General features: G+C 42.5%; 1 protein-coding gene across 1 annotated transcript; it reads right to left on the bottom strand.

Moving 5' to 3' along the window:
* Nucleotides 1-2,688: 2,688 nt before the first annotated feature.
* On the bottom strand, nucleotides 2,689-19,054 carry LOC311115286 (B-cell receptor CD22-like; the record flags this gene model as incomplete). Its single annotated transcript, XM_084190479.1, has 10 exons — nucleotides 2,689-2,770; nucleotides 3,127-3,167; nucleotides 4,216-4,401; nucleotides 4,497-4,549; nucleotides 4,741-5,004; nucleotides 13,994-14,224; nucleotides 15,283-15,603; nucleotides 15,764-15,979; nucleotides 16,107-16,451; nucleotides 19,036-19,054. 10 exons carry the CDS (start codon nucleotides 19,052-19,054, stop codon nucleotides 2,689-2,691), a joined length of 1,758 nt encoding a protein of 585 aa, XP_084046605.1.
* Nucleotides 19,055-19,854: the final 800 nt, after the last annotated feature.

Raw genomic sequence — 19,854 nt, 5'->3', positions numbered from 1 at the left:
TAAAAAGCTGTATTTGTCCGTTTTTTTTTGTGGTATCGATGAAGGTATTTCATTGGGGAATGGGGATACATTTTCATGATGGGAAATTAAATCATCAATAAATGTAGGGAAACAGAAGACCTGCAAAATAAATCTGTTTGGTTTAAATTCCCCTCGTGCAACTGCATGGTGTATGCAACTATAATGAGTCCGGACTATGATCAATTAAGTCATATCAATGCAGTTAAACAGGTTAATGTAAAATAATGAATTATGCTGGCTTACACTTATGGCACTTCCAAGGCCTTTTCATAATGACTATTACGGTCGTGTCAATCTTGTAATATACTTAGATAATTGCAACAAGGCATATGCCAGCATTGTAGGCCTACTGCCTCTGCCCAGAGGCCTACTAGGCTTTCATGGCAACGGCCGTTAGAGCTCACTTTGCCACGTATGAGCCCTGGTTAGAGTCCCTGTTGCAGCTTTCACTTTCTTCCGCTACATTGGTGGCAGCGTTGGAATCAGGTCCAGCTCACGTCTAGTTATGTAATCTATTGGTGGGAAGCATTCTGGTTTTCAACATTGTGTTGGGTGTAGTTATATCTTGTGAACAATGCATAAGCAACAATGGGCGTGAAGGATAGAAGTAGTCAATACAGGTGGGATCAAGCCTTACATCAAAGTTGCCTGAAGCTGAATGGAAATTGCTATGCCCTGACCAGTTATTCAGAAGAAAATCCTCTGTCACTGTCTAATTTACACAAGTTAACTTAACAGTGTGGACCCAAAACAAACACAGTCTACACATTTACGTTACCTGTTTAAAGTGTTATTACAACCATGGTGTTCTTTTGTTACTAAAGCTTATCTATCAAATAACCTTCCAATGATCCACATCATATGGGTAGACAAATAATGTGTGTTATTCATCAAAACATAATTATCATTTTTAGGATGCAAACCAGTAATATGAATCACTGTTGCTCCATCCTGTTCTGATCTAATGAGATGAATGTAGGATTTTCTACGGCCTAGAATCGAGGCCTTTCCCAGTCATGAAGAATGAAGCTTCGTTCTCATTGGTGAAGACTGAACTCATGTTAGGGGTTCCAATTTGTAAGTCGCTCTGGATAAGAGCGTCTGCTAAATGATGTAAATGTAAATATGTCAGACTCTCCTATTTCCCTTTGCCCAACATCTTATACCCCAGAGGTTGTAAATAAACCCTTTTTAAAGTGATATAAAAACTTGTATCATTACTATAGGGCTGTGAAACCCATAGCCAAATGGCTTCAGACTGAGCATTTCTCACCATTTATATACAGAGAGTAATTTCAGTTTTATAACAGGTAGTGTCCATTTATTTACAGTAGTGTGTAGATTAATTATTGCTTTCTTCAGTGGAAATGTAGAATATGTATAAAAATGCAAAATATACCAAAAGCTAAATCAAGCAGAGATTTACAACTATTTAACAATGTTAATCATTACTGATACATGCAAACTACAAATATTTAACCAGTTAAAGATAATGAATACATGACAACTAGATACAAATATTTTATTACAAATAATTCATACAAAAGTCAAGAGTTGGCTATAACATGAGTACAAACAAAGTGTGTGTGTGTAAGTGTGTGTGTGTGTGTGTGTGTGTGTGTGTGTGTGTGTGTGTGTGTGTGATGGTGTGTATTCTAATTTCCCATCATAAAAATGTATCCCCATTCCCCAATCATCGATGCCACACACAAAAAAATATATATATATATTCAATCTGGCAACCCTCATAAAATTAGACATGTCCTTGTATAAAATGCATTATGAAAGAATGGTGTAATGTAAACACAAAAGTGGAGCGTTGTAGTAAATTCATTAAAAAGAAAATTGTGTGATGTAGGCTCCATGAAATATGAAATGTGTTACTGTTGCCTACACCAAAAATGATATTTCTGAATACAAGTGCAACAGTATCCCAAAGTATTAAGCAAAAACAAGCATAGAAAACAATATTGGCATTAATAAAATAATAAAAACAAGGCTACTATTATCTTAAAATTATTTCGGTGACAACCTGGTTGATTAACAATATTGGGTTGTTAACACGTTAGTTTTTTTATGTAAATAAATGTGGGACACAAAAAAGGCAGTGTAGAACACCATTGCTCATCATGCATTGCTCTAATAATTTTCAAAAGATTCTTCAGAAGTTTGCCCCCAAAACTTTTATTTTCCTCTGAATGAAGTCGTACAATAATCGGTGTATTTTCCTACGAATTAAGTCGCACAGAAATGTGTGTATTTTCACATGAATTAATCCACACATAAAACGCAAAAAAAATTAATACACAATCTGCTGAAATACTTTTTGTACATATTTGCACGAATTGAGTGTTAAATTATGTTGGTATATCAGAAATATATCACAGGTATAACGCAAAAATACTTGTTTACTATTCTATTTATGTTGGTAACCAGTTTTTAATAGTAATAAAGCACATCAGGGGTTTGCAGTATATGGTCAATATACCACGGCTAAGGGCTGTATCCAGGCCCTCTGTGTTGTGTTGTGCATTAGAACAGCCCTTATCCGTGGTACAGTATATTGGCCAATATACCAAACCCCCCCGGACCAAACTTGTTGTGTTCAGGTCTTCTTGGTTCTGGGTTTGTTGTTTTCAGGTCTTCTTGGTTCTGGGTTTGTTGTGTTCAGGTCTTCTTGGTTCTGGGTTTGTTGACTGTACTGTACAGAACAGAGGGGTCCTCCTCAGCTGCTAGTGCCGCCGTGGGTCTGAGGAAAGAGAAACAGAAATGAAACAAATCTGCATCCCAAATGATGGCACCCTATACCCTTTATAGTGCACTATCTTTGACCAGGGCCTATGGGCTCAGGTCAAAAGTAGTGCACTAAATAGGGAATAGGGTGCCATTTGGAACTCAGAGAGAACAGTTCCTCAAAACCATCATCACATCACTCCCTCATTGTAGACATGCCATAGTAACTTTCTTGAGATGTCCATTGTTGGGTTGGTAGTTTGAGGAAATTACATCACTAGTGGTCACTAGGAGTCATCTGTTTTGATTATTGATGACATCTCTAACAATAAGCAGCAGCATCTGAATGACTTTAATGCAGAATATGCTCACCGGGTGGCAGCACTGAGGGGGTTGAATTTCACAGCAGCGTACTACATTTACATTTACATTTACGTCATTTAGCAGACGCTCTTATCCAGAGCGACTTACAAATTGGTTCATTCACCTTATAGCCAGTGGGATAACCACTTTACAATGTTTTTTTGTTTTTTTGGGTGGGGGGTGGGGTGAGGTAAGGGGGGGGGGGGGTAGAAGGATTACTTTATCCTATCCCAGGTATTCCTTAAAGAGGTGGGGTTTCAAATGTCTCCGGAAGGTGGTGAGTGACTCCGCTGTCCTGGCGTCGTGAGGGAGCTTGTTCCATCATTGGGGTGCCAGAGCAGCGAACAGTTTTGACTGGGCTGAGCGGGAACTGTGCTTCCGCAGAGGTAGGGGAGCCAGCAGGCCAGAGGTGGATGAACGCAATGCCCTCGTTTGGGTGTAGGGACTGATCAGAGCCTGAAGGTACGGAGGTGCGGTTCCCCTCACAGCTCCGTAGGCAAGCACCATGGTCTTGTAGCAGATGCGAACTTCAACTGGAAGCCAGTGGAGTGTGCGGAGGAGCGGGGTGACGTGAGAGAACTTGGGAAGGTTGAACACCAGATGGGCTGCGGCATTCTGGATGAGTTGTAGGGGTTTAATGGCACAGGCAGGGAGCCCAGCCAACAGCGAGTTGCAGTAATCCAGACGGGAGATGACAAGTGCCTGGATTAGGACCTGTGCCGCTTCCTGTGTAAGGCAGGGTCGTACTCTCCGAATGTTGTAGAGCATGAACCTACAGGATCGGGTCACCGCCTTGATGTTAGCGGAGAACGACAGGGTGTTGTCCAGGGTCACGCCAAGGCTCTTCGCACTCTGGGAGGAGGACACAACGGAGTTGTCAACCGTGATGGCGAGATCATGGAACGGTCAGTCCTTCCCGGGAGGAAGAGCAGCTCCGTCTTGCCAAGGTTCAGCTTGAGGTGGTGATCCGTCATCCATACTGATATGTCTGCCAGACATGCAGAGATGCGATTCGCCACTTGGTTATCAGAAGGGGGAAAGGAGAAGATTAGTTGTGTGTCGTCTGCGTAGCAATGATAGGAGAGGCCATGTGAGGATAATAGACATCTCGTCCTGTTTCTGGGGTTGAGGCAGTTGGACGGTGGAGTACAAAGGCACTTCCTGGTTTTTGGAGCGAGAGATGTGGACGCTGGCGTAGTGAACGTCATCCTGACTCGACGGTGGCTGCTGTCTCAGCTGCATGGCCATGCCTAAGACGTTGTCATACAGGGGACTAGAGTCTCCCTGATGCTGAGAGAGTACAGACAACATGAGGAGTGGAAATGTTCCATAAAGAATACACAGACATCACAGTCATCTTCTGATTCCAACAGACTCACCTGTCCATCGTCTGCTGTGTCTCTTGTTTTCCTTGTGTCAGAGGTCTGTTTCCCTATAATAAAATATGGATGATATGAGTACAAGGTATGTTATAAACTGAAAATGAATATAATATTAAAGACTGGGGAATCTTATAAGCCAACACACAATTACAAACTAAAGTGTAATAAGCCAAAGTGTTATGATTTAGATTAGTTTGAAACATGTAATTGTGTGTTTTGAGTGTTGAAGATGAAACTTTACCTGCTACAATGATCATCAGAGCTGTAGAGTTCTCAGATGCTATTTTATTCCGGGCCTTACAATGGTAATGTCCACTGTCTTCAGAGCTGATGGTGGTGATGTTGTAATTCTGTCCTGATAATATTGGTGAGGTTACATTGTTCTTGTACCAGGTGTATTTGTCCACAGGTGGGTTGGCATCACTGCTGCAGGTCAGAGTCACTGAACTGCCCTCCACTATTTCACCAGAGGGACTGACTGATACTGAGGTGTTCTTTGGGCCGTCTGGTGGACAATATGTAACAATACAGTGTTTTAAAACAGTGTTTTACATAAGAAGCATCATGGAACTTGGATTTATGATTGTATGAGTGAAATATAAATATGTGTGATTCTCTCATCAAAATATGTGATGGTTAGGTGTACTTACACTGAACGTCCACAGACACAGAAGAAGAGTTGAGCCCTCCATATTCATTCTCAGCTTCACAGTAGTATTCTCCTCTGTCCTCAGAGCTGATGGAGGTGATGAGGAAGGTGTTTTCACATCCTTTCAGTGACGCTCCGTTCTTCTTGTACCAGGTGTATTTGTCCACAGGTGGGTTGGCATCACTGCTGCAGGTCAGAGTCACTGAACTGCCCTCCACTATTTCACCAGAGGGACTGACTGACACTGAGGTGCTCTTTGGTTTATCTGAGAGAAAGATGAATGTCCCAAAGTGGTAATGTCACAAAACATTCATTTTGAGTTTATAAAATATATATGTCAAACAACATAAGAGTACAAAATGGAGAGGATATTCAATACTTACACAAAACCTTAACAGGAACAAGCTTTGATCTTTTGCATCCAACTTCATTCACTGCCACACAATAGTATTCTCCTCTGTCCTCAGAGCTGATGTTAGTGATGCTGTAACTCCATCCAGAATGTCTCATTGAGGTTTCAGCTCCAATCCTCTTGTACCAGATGTAAATCTGCACTTGTGGGTTGGCATCACTGCTGCAGGTCAGAGTCACTGAACTGCCCTCCACTATTTCACCAGGGGGACTGACTGACACTGAGGTGTTCTTTGGGCCATCTAGTAAAGGAATATTTTTAAGACATTAAGGGCTAGATTCTATGAGATCTGCAATAGCCGACACCCGCATAGCGGTCGTAGGGCGTCGTAGGTGGAACTGCATTAGAGCTGTCAAATCCACTTGTAAATCCTGGCACTATACCTAAAGAGGAAATTGCCATTGGCTGCATGGAGTCATTTTAAGGGAAATCCCATGCAGTCTTGTTTACAAGTTCGAACACTGGAATGTGAGATTAGGCTGATAGAATCATCATTATTTTATTTTATGATTTTCAATTTGAGCGTCATTATTTCTATATTGCCTTCACTTTCTCGTTCTGAACTTGTAATATGAGTGGGATGGGTATGCTTGGTGTTAATGATCAAGAGCAGCTGCTCACCAATTTGACAGCTACAACACAGTTACACCTCCAACACTGCCAAAACATCAGCTATGTGAGTGTCGGCTGTTGATTGGATCTAGGCCTAACATTTGCCTTATGCTATTCTTTAGGACCAATGGCGTTCAAATGGTTGATACATTTTAGATGTTAGTTTCTCCAATATTCCAACACTGATCTGTACCTTACTCACATTTCACATTAATGTTGATTGATTCAGACCTCCCCATCTTAATCCCATTCCAGGCCTCACAGTAGTACTCTCCAGTGTCAGATGATTTGATTTGATTGAAGACCTGCTGTGGTCCTGTGTTCACATAGGAGAACTGATAGTGACCTCCATTCTTCTTGTACCAGGTATAACGTTTCACAGGTGGGTTGGCATCACTGCTGCAGGTCAGAGTCACTGAACTACCTTCCACAATTTCACCAGAGGGACTGACTGACACTGAGGTGTTATTTGGGCCATCTGGTGTAAAATAAACATTTGTTAAGTCAGATAACTATCCAAAAGATTATTCACTTACACAAAACAGTAAAATAAAGAGATTTGGGCTATGATACGGTTTAGGATTAATGCAGTTCAAATGATTGATTTCATTAAACTGATTCCAACATTCCAACACTGAGCTGTACTTTACTCACACTTCACATCCATGTTGATGGTTGTAGACCTGTCTGTCCCCATCTCATTCTGGGCCTCACAGTAGTACTCTCCAGTGTCAGATGACTTGATTTGATTGAAGACATGATGTGGTCCTGTGTTCTGATTGGAGATACTCTGATAGGGGTCTCCATTCTTCCTGTACCACCAGGTAAAACTCTGGACAGGTGGGTTGGCATCACTGCTGCAGGTCAGAGTCACTGAACTGCCCTCCACTATTCCACCAGAGGGACTGACTGACACTGAGGTGCTCTTTGGGCCATCTGGTAAGGGACCATTATCAAGACAAACATTTTGGTTATATTCTGATAATATATATTATCTTGGCTTTCTGAAGACATTAGATTTAGTGAATAAAGTAAACCAGTAGATTGTACAGGTCAGTTTGAAATAATTACATTCACATTGTGAAAATACATATTCAGAGATGGCACTATGCATTCGGGCAAGTAGTGTTCTCCTGGCATCCGCCAAACCCAGATTCATCCGTCGGACTGGCAGATGGTGAAGCATGATTCATCACTCCAGAGAACGCGTTTCCACTGCTCCAGAGTCCAATGGTGGCGAGCTTTACACCACTCCAGCCAACGCTTGGCTTGCGCATGGTGATCTTAGGCTTGTTTGCAGCAGCTGGAAACCAATTTCATGAAGCTCCCGACACAGTTCTTGTGCTGAAGTTGCTTCCAGAGGCAGTTTGGAAGGGTGTCCACATACTTTTGTATACATAGTGTATGTAGGGTTAAATTGACTAAGCAACAGGATAGAAAATAAACAGTAGCAGCAGCGTATGTGATTATTCAGAAGAGTGCAAAAAGGGTCAATGCTGATAGTCCGGGAAGCTATTTGGTTAACTACAGTATTTAGGAGTCTCATGGCTTGGGGGTAGAAACTATTCAGGGTCCTGTTGGTTTCAGACTTGGTGCATCGGTACCACTTGCCATGTGGTAGAAATGAGAACCTTCTATCACATGGGTGACTGGAGTCTTTGATAATTTTTAGGGCCTTTCTCAGTCACTGCCTGGTATAGAGGTCCTGGATGGCAGGGACCTTGCGGTTGGATGCCAAGCAGTTACCATACCAAGCAGTGATGCTGCCAGTCAAGATGCTCTCAATGCTGCAGCTGTAGAACTTTTGGAGGATCTGAGGGTCCATGCCAAATCTTTTCAGTTGTTGTGCCTTCTTTATGACTGTGTTAATGTGTGTGGAACATGTTAGAAACTTGAAGCTCTTGACCCGCTCAACTACAGCCCTGTTGATGTGGAAGGGGGTGTGCTCTGCCCTCCGTTTCCTGTAGTCCACGTTCAGATCATTTGTCGTGCTCACGTTGAGGGAGAGGATGCTGTAGCGATTGCGTCAGCTGTGGATCTGTTGGACTGGTAATCGAATTGGAGTGGGTCCAGTGCGTCTGGGATGATGGTGTTGATGTGAGCCATGACCAGCCTTTCAAAGCATTTTATGGCTACAGATGTGAGTGCTACAGGGCAATAATCATTTAGACAGGTTATCTTGGGGTTCTTGGGCACAGGGACTATGGTGGTCTGCTTGAAACAAGTAGGTATTACAGACTGGGTCAGGGAGACGTTGAAAATGTCAGTGAAGGCCCGGCAGCCTTGTGAATGTTAACCTGTTTAAAAGTCTTACTCACATCAGCTACAGAGAGCGAGATCACATGGTCATCCGGAACAGCTGGTACTCTCATGTATGGTTCAGTATTGCTTGCATCGAAGCAAGCATAGAAGGCATTTAGATCGTCTGGTAGGTTCACGTCACTAGGCAGCTCGCGGCTGGGTTTCCATTTGTAATCCTTGATAGTTTGCAAACCCTGCCACATCCGACGAGCGTCAGAGCCGGCGTAGTAGGATTCGATCTTTGTCCTCGACTGACACTTTGCCTGTTTGATGGCTCGTTCAGAGGTTGTAGCGGGATTCTTAGAAGCATCCGGATTAGTGTCCCGCTCCTTGAAGTGGCAGCTCTAGCCTTTAGCTCAGTACGGATGTTGGTTGTAATCAATGGCTTCTGGTGGGGCTATGTACGTACGGTCGCTGTGGGGATGACGTCGCCAATGCACTTATTAATGAAGCCGGTGACTGATGTGGTAAACTCCTCAATGTTATCGGATGAATCCTGGAACATATTCCAGTCTGTGTTAGTGAAACAGTCCTGTAGCTTAGCATCCACTTCATCAGACCATTTTTGTATTGAGCGCCTTATTGGAACTTCCTGTTTCAATCAATCAATCAATCAATTTTATTTTATATAGCCCTTCTTACATCAGCTAATATCTCGAAGTGCTGTACAGAAACCCAGCCTAAAACCCCAAACAGCTAGTAATGCAGGTGTAGAAGCACGGTGGCTAGGAAAAACTCCCTAGAAAGGCAAAACCTAGGAAGAAACCTAGAGAGGAACCAGGCTATGAGGGGTGGCCAGTCCTCTTCTGGCTGTGCCGGGTGGAGATTATAACAGAACCATGCCAAGATGTTCAAAAATGTTCATAAGTGACAAGCATGGTCAAATAATAATCAGGAATAAATCTCAGTTGGCTTTTCATAGCCGATCATTAAGAGTTGAAAACAGCAGGTCTGGGACAGGTAGGGGTTCCATAACCGCAGGCAGAACAGTTGAAACTGGAATAGCAGCAAGGCCAGGCGGACTGGGGACAGCAAGGAGTCACCACGGCCGGTAGTCTCGACGTATGGTCCTAGGGCTCAGGTCTCTCAGTTGGCTTTTCATAGCCGATCATTAAGAGTTGAAAACAGCAGGTCTGGGACAGGTAGGGGTTTCGTAGCCGCAGGCAGAACAGTTGAAACTGGAATAGCAGCAAGGCCAGGCGGACTGGGGACAGCAAGGTGTCATCATGCCCGGTAGTCCTGACGTATGGTCCTAGGGCTCAGGTTCTCAGAGAGAAAGAGAGAACGAGAGAATTAGAGAGAGCATACTTAAATTCACACAGGACACTGGATAAGACAGGAGAAGTACTCCAGGTATAACCAACTAACCCCAGCCCCCCGACACATAAACTACTGCAGCATAAATACTGGAGGCTGAGACAGGAGCGGTCCGGAGACACTGTGGCCCCATCCGAAGAAACCCCCGGACAGGGCCAAACAGGAAGGATATAACCCCACCCACTCCGCCAAAGCACAGCCCCCGCACCACTAGAGGGATATCCCCAACCACCAACTTACAATCCTGAGACAAGGCCGAGTATAGCCCACAGAGGTCTCCACCACAGCACAAACCAGGGGGGGGGGGCGCCAACCCAGACAGGAAGAGTTTTGTTTGAGTTTTTGCTTGTAAGCAGGAATCAGGACTATAGAGTTATGGTCAGATTTGACAAAAGGAGGGTGAGGGAGAGCCTTGTATGCATTTCTGTGTGTGAACTAAAAGTGATCTAGAGTTTTGTCGCCTCTATTTGGACATCACCAGCCATGAAAACTGCCACCTCTGGATTTGCTTTTTCTTGTTAGCTTATGGCCCTATACAGTTTGTTGAGTGTGGTCTTAGTGCCAGCATCGGTTTCTGGTGGTAAATAGACAGCTGCCAAAAATATAGATGAAAGCTCTCTTGGTAAATAGTATGGTCTGCAGCTTGGGGTATTCTAACTCAGGCGAGAAAGACCTCCTTAACATTAGAGATTGCACACTAGCTGTTATTAACAAATGTACCCACCCCTCCCCCCCTTCGCCTTCACGAGGCCTGAGTCTGTTACTCCAACATTCAAACACTGAGCAACTCACATGTTTTACTCACATTTCACATCGATGTGTAAAGATGGAGACCTGCCTGTACTAATTCCATTCGAGACCCAACAGTAGTACTCTCCAGTGTCAGATGACTTGATTTGGCTGAAAACCTGCTGTGATTCTGTGTTCCCATAGAAGATTCCAATCTTGTACCAGGCATAACTCTGCACTGGTGGGTTGGCATCACTGCTGCAGGTCAGGGTCACTGAACTGCCCTCCACTACTTCACCAGAGGGACTGAATGACACTGAGTTGTTCTTTGGGCCATCTGGTGTAAAATAAACATGAGTTAAGTCAAAGAACTACCCAAAAGATTATTCACTTACACAAAACATTAAAAGGAACCGATTTGGGCTATGCTTTAAGACTAATGCAGTTCAAATGATTGATTTAAATACATTTAAGCTGATTGCAACATTCCAACACTGAGCTGTACTTTACTCACATTTCACATCGATGTCGATAGACTCAGACCTGTCTGTCCCCATCTCATTCCGAGCCTCGCAGTAGTACTCTCCAGTGTCAGATGACTGGATGTGACTGAAGACATGCTGTAGTTCTGTGTTCTCATAGGAGAAAGACTGATAGCGGCCTCCAATCTTCTTGTACCAGGTGTATTTGTCCACAGGTGGGTTGGCATCACTGCTGCAGGTCAGAGTCACTGAACTGCCCTCCACTATTTCATCAGAGAGATTGATTGATGCCAGTGTGTTCTTTGGGCCATCTGAATGACAGAAAGAGTGTATCACATGCAGTAAGGACCTAAGTGATGATGTTATTTAGTAAATAATACTAATACTCACATTTGACAGTGAGTCTCTTCAGGAGAGTGGAGATCCTCAAAGCCTTCTACAGCTTCACTAGTTATAGGTACATAATTGTACCCCAGTTCATACCTCAGATTGTACCTTTCTCCACAGGTACAAAAGCATAACAAAGCCATTTGTTCCTTGTAAGTGGCAAAAATGGACCTCTACCATAGACCACTTAAACTAGTACAACACTTCCACTCACAATAATTATCTGAATGCCACGCCCCCACTACGCCATACGTCCAATATAATTATCCAGTTTTTGAGTAAATTGTAGAGTTACCACCCATGACTGTATTTGTGACAGAGACATGGTTGTTGAATTTGTTAATTTTCAGTCCTGAGTTCCTAGGCATCTATTTCCATTAAAATCAAACTCTTTATGACAACAGATTATATATCTCATAAGGCCTTATTTTGAGGCCTAGTTTTACCCTAATACAGTTGCCTGAAATTAGTGGTTTACAGGCCACATCAGGCCTGCAAGTAGGCTTGAAAATATCTAGTAACTTTCCTCAAATGTCCAGATTTTCAACAGATTCTGTTTGTAGGATTCCCTGCTTATTCTCTCCAGTTTCAGGAATCTTCCAACCGGGATTTGTGGAAAAGCTGGGAAAGTTACCAGAATTTTGCAACCCTACCTGCAAGTCACATTGTGCTAGCTTGCAATGTTATTTGTCATTCCTATTGTAATCCAGCCGGAGTTAGGAAATCCAAGAGTTTGAATTTGTATTCACCCGCAACCTGCATTCATAATGACTGTCATGTTAAGGAACATTGTAAGGAGACTACTTAAGCCATTTAAACTGGAACAACCATTTTAGTAACTAGAAAAATGTATGTTAGCATTATGACCATCCTGTGTCACTTTACATGGATTAAGAAAATACACTTTATGACATTGTCAAGAAGCATTATGACCATCATAATCATATAAGCCAGATAGGCCTATCACGAAATGCCCTTATATCAGTCATCTGTCAAACGAGGGTGTCTTGTCCTGCTCCTGAAATCTGCTCCTGCATTCATCCCCGTCATCAGCAAAAGAGCATTGGGGTAGGTGCATGTCTGACATCAATGTGTGCGCAATGTGTTCGCAAATGATTACCACCCCGTAGCACTCACGTCGGTAGCCATGAAGTGCTTTGAAAGGCTGGTCATGTCTCACATCAATACCATCATCCCGGAAACCCTAGACCCACTCCAATTCATATTCCGCCCCAAAAGCTCCACAGATGATGCATTCTCAATCGCACTCCACACTGCCCTTTCCCACCTGGACAAAAGGAACACCTATGTGAGAATGCTGTTCATTGACTACAGCTCAGCGTTCAACACCATAGTGCCCACAAAGTTCATCACTAAGCTAAGGACCCTGGGACTAAACACCTCCCTCTGCAACTGGATCCTGGACTTCCTGATGGGCCGCCCCAGGTGGTAAGGGTAGGCAACAACACATCTGCCACGCTGATCCTCAACATGGGGGCCCTTCAGGGGTGCGTGCTTAGTCCCATCCTGTACTCACTGTTCACCCACGACTGCATGGCCAAGCACGACTCCAACACCATCATTAAGTTTGCTGACGACACAACGGTGGTAGGCCTGATCATCGACAACAATGAGACAGCCTATAGGGAGGAGGTCAGCGACCTGGCAGTGTGGTGCCAGGACAACAACCTCTCCCTCAACGTGAGATGAGGAGATGATCGTGGACTACAGGAAAAGGAGGGCCGAACACGCCCCCATTCACATTCACAGGGCTGTAGATGAGCGGGTTGAGAGTTTCAAGTTCCTTTGTGTCCACATCACCAACAAACTATCATGGTCCAAACACACCAAGAAAGTCGTGAAGAATGCACGACAACACCTTTTCCCCCTCAAGAGACTGATAAGATTTGGCATGGGCCCCCAGATCCTCAAAAAGTTATACAGCTTCACCATCGAGAGCATCCTGACCGGTGCATCACTGCCTGGTATGGCAACTGCTCGGCATCCGACCGTAAGGTGCTACAGAGGGCATTGCGTACAACCCAGTACATCACTGGGTCCAAGCTTCCTGCCATCTAACCTGTACCCCCGCACATTGACTCGGTACCGGTACCCCTTGTATATAGCCTCATTATTGTTCTTTTATTGTGTTCCTTTTTTAATTTTTTACTTTAGTTTATTTAACTCTATTTTCTTAAAACTGAATTGTTGGTTAAGGGCTTGTAAGTAAGCATTTCACGGTAAGGTCTACACCTGTTGTATTTGGCGCATGTGACAAATAACATTTTATTTGAATTACAATTATAATTTAATGTGGTTAACAACATATATTTCAATTGAAAATATGGGGTACAAAAATGTATCATTAAACTCTTCATCCACACATGTACCCTAAAATGTATCGACCAGTACCATGTGAGATCATTATGTGTACCTCTAAAGGTACATTATGTGCATTTGGATATTTTTGTACCTAAGGGAAAAATACTGTATCCTTAATTTCTAAGAGTGTATGAGATTGTCATTTCTATGTAATTTGTCCCTTCTCATTGACCTTAAATGACTGATACTTGCTGAGTAGAGAACTAATTGCATTCAAACTCACACACTGCAGGAGAGTGGAGATCCTCATGGCCTTTTACAGCACAGGAGTAACTGTCTGAATAATAACTATTGACAGAGTATTGCCGAGATGTGGGCTCATGTAGACGTTGTCCGTTCTTGTACCAGATGTAGGTGGGGTTGGGGTTGTCAGTCAGAGTACAGGTGGTGCTACAGGTCAGTGTCACACTATGTCCTTCTGATACTGTGTCAGGAGTCACCTTCACCTGCAGGTCTGAATGAAGAGAGAATAAAAGCATAAAAGTACAACCCTCAACATTTCCACCAACTACTACTAGAGATAAAGTAGTTACAGTATATCATAATGTTCTGTAAGTATAGTATTACCAGTATATCATAATGTTCTGTAAGTGTAGTATTACCTGTATATAATAATGTTCTGTAAGTGTAGTATTACCTGTATATAATAATGTTCTGTAAGTGTAGTATTACCAATATATCATATTGTTCTGTAAGTGTAGTATTAACAGTATATCATAATGTTCTGTAAGTGTAGTATTACCAGTATATCATAATGTTCTGTAAGTGTAGTATTACCAATATATCATAATGTTCTGTAGGTGTAGTATTACCAGTATATCAAAATGTTCTGTAAGTGTAGTATTACCAGTATATCATAATGTTCTGTAGGTGTAGTGTTAACAGTATAGTATAATGTTCTGTAAATGTAGTATTACCAGTATATCATAATGTACTGTAAGTGTAGTGTTACCAGTATAGTATAATGTTCTGTAAGTGAAGTATTACCAGTATATCAAAATGTTCTGTAAGTGTAGTATTACCAGTATATCATAATGTTATGTAGGTGTAGTATTACCTGTATATCATAATGTACTGTAAGTGTAGTATTACCAGTATATCATAATGTTCTGTAAGTGTAGTGTTACCTGTATATCATAATGTACACTAAGTGTAGTATTACCAGTATAGTATAATGTTCTGTAAGTGTAATATTACCAGTATATCGTAATTATCTGTAAGTGTAGTATTACCAGTATATCATAATGTTCTGTAAGTGTAGTATTACCAGTATAGTATAATGTTCTGTAAGTGTAGTATTACCAGTATATCATCATGATCTGTAAGTGTAGTATTACCAGTATATCATAATGTTCTGTAAGTGTAGTATTACCAGTATATCATCATGATCTGTAAGTGTAGTATTACCAGCATATTATAATGTTATGTAAGTGTAGTATTACCAGTATATAATAATGTTCGGTAAGTGTAGTATTACCAGTATATCATAATGTTCTGTAAGTGTAGTATTACCTGTGACAGACAGATTTGTTCCAGGGAAGCTGTACCCCCATCCTGAGATCTGTGTGTTGAATCTGAATTTAGACTCAGCTGAGTCGCTCTCTCTCAGATCTGTGATTCTCAGGGTGGAGGGAAGGCTCTCCAGGGCCCGACCTGCATACTCTGGGTCTCTGGCTAGGTCCTCAGGGGCCGACTTATCACTTCTAAACCAGAATGTTGTTTTGATCGGATGATAACTGGAATAATTACAGGATATGTCCACTGTTGACCCCTTCAAAGCACAGATTCTCTTGTCGATGTAAGTCACTCTGTTGCAGCTCTGATCCTGAACACCTGAAACATAATGACAATGATGGAATGATTTGTACAATATAATTATGAGCTGCAGTAATCCTGTGTTACAGTTATGTTAGATAACTGTGAGGGCTGTTTAGCAGACAGAATAGTTCTACTTGAAAAGTTATACTAAATACTGAGTTAAATCCACACTTACACACTGCAGGAGAGTGGAGATCCTCGTGGCCTTTTACAGCACAAGAGTAACTGTCTGCAGCTTTAGAGTAGACTGAATAGGGGGAAGTGTTGTCAGTTACTATCTGTCCGTTCTTGTACCAGATGTAGGTGGGGTTACCAGTCAGAATACAGGTGGTGCAAGTCAGTGTCTTCCATGCTGATACAAATGAATAAGGAATCACCTTCACCTGCAGATCTGGAGTAGATCACAGCACATTACAACCATTAGTCATCTGATATCTTCTCTAGTCACATTACATTTATTTTTTAAAGACAAAATACTACAATTCCAGAACTAAATTGACAGAAGAATATCACTGTACCTGTGACAGACAGAGTGACTCCAGGGTTGCCAGTATAACTCCCTCCGGTCTGATCTGTTATAAATCTGAACTTGTACGTAGCCGCGTCACTCTCTCTCAGGTCTGTGATTATCAGAGTGCAGTCATTCTTGTTATCTCTATGGTACGTCACACGATCTTTGTATTCTGGGTCATCACTCAGACTAACAGGATTCCCCTCAGCATCATTTTTAGTGAACCAGAAGGTTGTTGTGACTGTACCACTGGGATATGTGTAAGAGCAGGACAGCTCCACTGTTGACCCCTTCAAGGCACAGATACTCTGAGGGGTGTAAGTCACACTCCAGCCATCCTGCCCCAGTACAACTGAAACACACAGTCACACAACACAAGGGTATTACATGAAGCGAAGTTCTATTGGCTTACACTGACAATAGGGTGTATCCACACTTTGTTGCCGTACTGTAGCTGATGAGTTGAGTGTGAATGGAAACCACACATACAGTGGGGGAAAAAGTATTTAGTCAGCCACCAATTGTGCAAGTTCTCGCACTTAAAAAGATGAGAGAGGCCTGTAATTTTCATCATAGGTACACGTCAACTATGACAGACAAATTGAGAAAAAATTATGAATTTATTAGCAAATTATGGTGGAAAATAAGTATTTGGTCACCTACAAACAAGCAAGATTTCTGGCTCTCACAGACCTGTAACTTCTTCTTTAAGAGGCTCCTCTGTCCTCCACTCGTTACCTGTATTAATGGCACCTGTTTGAACTTGTTATCAGTATAAAAGACAACTGTCCACAACCTCAAACAGTCACACTCCAAACTCCACTATGGCCAAGACCAAAGAGCTGTCAAAGGACACCAGAAACAAAATTGTAGACCTGCACCAGGCTGGGAAGACTGAATCTGCAATAGGTAAGCAGCTTGGTTTGAAGAAATCAACTGTGGGAGCAATTACTGGAAATGGAAGACATACAAGACCACTGATAATCTCCCTCGATCTGGGGCTCCACGCAAGATCTCACCCCGTGGGGTCAAAATGATCACAAGAACGGTGAGCAAAAATCCCAGAACCACACGGGGGGACCTAGTGAATGACCTGCAGAGAGCTGGGACCAAAGTAACAAAGCCTACCATCAGTAACACACTACGCCGCCGTCATATGGTCAGATGAAACCAAAATAGAACTTTTTGGTAAAAACTCAACTCGTCGTGTTTGGAGGACAAAGAATGCTGAGTTGCATCCAAAGAACACCATAGCTACTGTGAAACATGGGGGTGGAAACATCATGCTTTGGGGCTGTTTTTCTTCAAAGGGACCAGGACGACTGATCCGTGTAAAGCAAAGAATGAATGGGGCCATGTATCGTGAGATTTTGAGTGAAAACCTCCTTCCATCAGCAAGGGCATTGAAGATGAAATGTGGCTGGGTCTTTTAGCATGACAATGATCCCAAACACACCGCCCGGGCAACGAAGGAGTGGCTTCGTAAGAAGCATTTCAAGGTCCCGGAGTGGCCTAGCCAGTCTCCAGATCTCAACCCCATAGAAAATCTTTGGAGGGAGTTGAAAGTCCGTGTTGCCCAGCGACAGCCCCAAAACATCACTGCTCTAGAGGAGATCTGCATGGAGGAATGGGCCAAAATACCAGCAACAGTGTGTGAAAACCTTGTGAAGACTTACAGAAAACGTTTGACCTGTGTCATTGCCAACAAAGGGTATATAACAAAGTATTGAGAAACTTTTGTTATTGACCAAATACTTATTTTCCACCATAATTTGCAAATAAATTCATTAAAAATCCTACAATGTGATCTTCTGGATTTTTTTTCCTCATTTTGTCTGTCATAGTTGACGTGTACCTATGATGAAAATTACAGGCCTCTCTCATCTTTTTAAGTGGGAGAACTTGCACAATTGGTGGCTGACTAAATACTTTTTTCCCCCACTGTAAGCATCACTCAGTGAGGTGTGAAAGACAACTATTTCAGAAAACCTGAAGTGCCTAACATATGATGCCATTGAACAAACTAGAATAACATTAAGATAACATTACTAAAACAGTAATGAATGAGGCCATACCTGTCACAGACCAGAGAAAGACCACCAACACACTTCCTGCTGTTCTCAAGGCTATTGTTGCATCTCCCACCCTACAGTCTTAGAAACACACAACAACTCACTCTATAGCTGGTGAATAACCAGCACAAAGTGCCTCAGAGTAGACTAGAAGTGCTGATCTAGGATCAGTTGAGCTTTTAGATAATTACTATGGACTGGTAGGACTGGTCCTACTCTGAGACACTTTATGAATACAGGCCCTGATGTAACAACCAAAACACAGCTCAAAACAAAACAAAAAGTAAAATTAGTCAATAAGTCGTACCATGTGATTTATGGCTAAAACATAAAATAATAATAATAATAACAATAACATAAAAACGATATAATATAGCGTACTTACAGAGTGAAGGGGAGAGGTCTTGTACAGTGAGTCAACTTACTGGTGTAGCAGTGCATAGAAACGTGAGAAGAAGTGTGAGTTCTGTGGTTGATTGACACATTTTGAAAGTAACCTAGTCAGGGATTTAAGACAACAACATGAATCAACAGTATGTCAAAAAAAGGATGTAGTGTATCTAAATATAATATGTGACTACCTAGCTAGTTGCATTTCTTCATTTGGGCCCAAAAACATTTAAAGAGACAAAATGCAGCCCATTTTCAATGTAGTCTTTTATAATAATAATAATATGCCATTTAGCAGACGCTTTTATCCAAAGCGACTTACAGTCATGCGTGTATACATTTTTGTGTATGGGTGGTCCCGGGGATCGAACCCACTACCTTGGCGTTACAAGCGCCGTGCTCTACCAGCTGAGCTACAGAGGACCACCTTTTCTTTAAATACAGATCCAAAACAACGTGTTGACTGGGCTGTACATGATTTCTTAACCGTCATTCTACCGACTGGGGTCATTCTGTCCCCAGAGGCATATTTTTGATCATAGCCCAAAGGTGGTTTATTCAATTTTTCCAATTTGTCATGTCTTTGTCAATAAACTTGTTCTTAATAAATCTAAATCATTGTTTTGTGTCTGTATCAATATGGATCATCTGCAGAGATATAGCTCCCCATGTAGTCACCTAAGACTTTAATTGCCTATATACCTCATATCATGTGTAAAAAAGGCCAGCCCTTTCAATCTGATTGGCATTCAGGCCTGTCAATCACCCGCCCATGCTAACCAATCACCTCAAGTTAGTGCATGTTTACATGCCGTGCATAGAGAAGGAGAGAGGGTTCTTGTCACACCCTGATCTGTTTCACCTGTCTTGTGCTTGTCTCCACCCCCCTCCAGGTGTCGCCCATTTTCCCCATTATCCCCTGTGCATATATACTTGTGTTTTCTGTTTGTCTGTTGCCAGTTCGTCTTGTCTCGTCAAGCCTACCAGAGTTTTTCCCATACTCCAGTTTTCGCTCTAGTCCCGGTTTTCTAGTTTTCCCAGTTTTGACCATTCTGCCTGCCCTGACCCTGAGCCTGTGCCTGGCTACCATTCTGTACCTTGTGACACTGCTCTGGATTACTGACCTCTGCCTGACCCTGACCCTGAGCCTGCTTGCCGTTCTGTACCTTTCGGACTCTGCTCTGGATTACTGACCTCTGCCTGCCCTTGACCTGTTGCTTGCCTGCCCCTGTTATTGTAATAAACTTTTGTTACTTCGAACTGTCTGCATCTGAGGTCTGATACTTCTAGTGG

This window comes from Coregonus lavaretus (genome assembly GCF_964263955.1).
Source record: "Coregonus lavaretus genome assembly, contig: HAP1_SCAFFOLD_920, whole genome shotgun sequence".
NCBI classification, from domain to species: domain Eukaryota; kingdom Metazoa; phylum Chordata; class Actinopteri; order Salmoniformes; family Salmonidae; genus Coregonus; species Coregonus lavaretus.
This window is presented reverse-complemented; position numbering and strand designations above follow the sequence as displayed.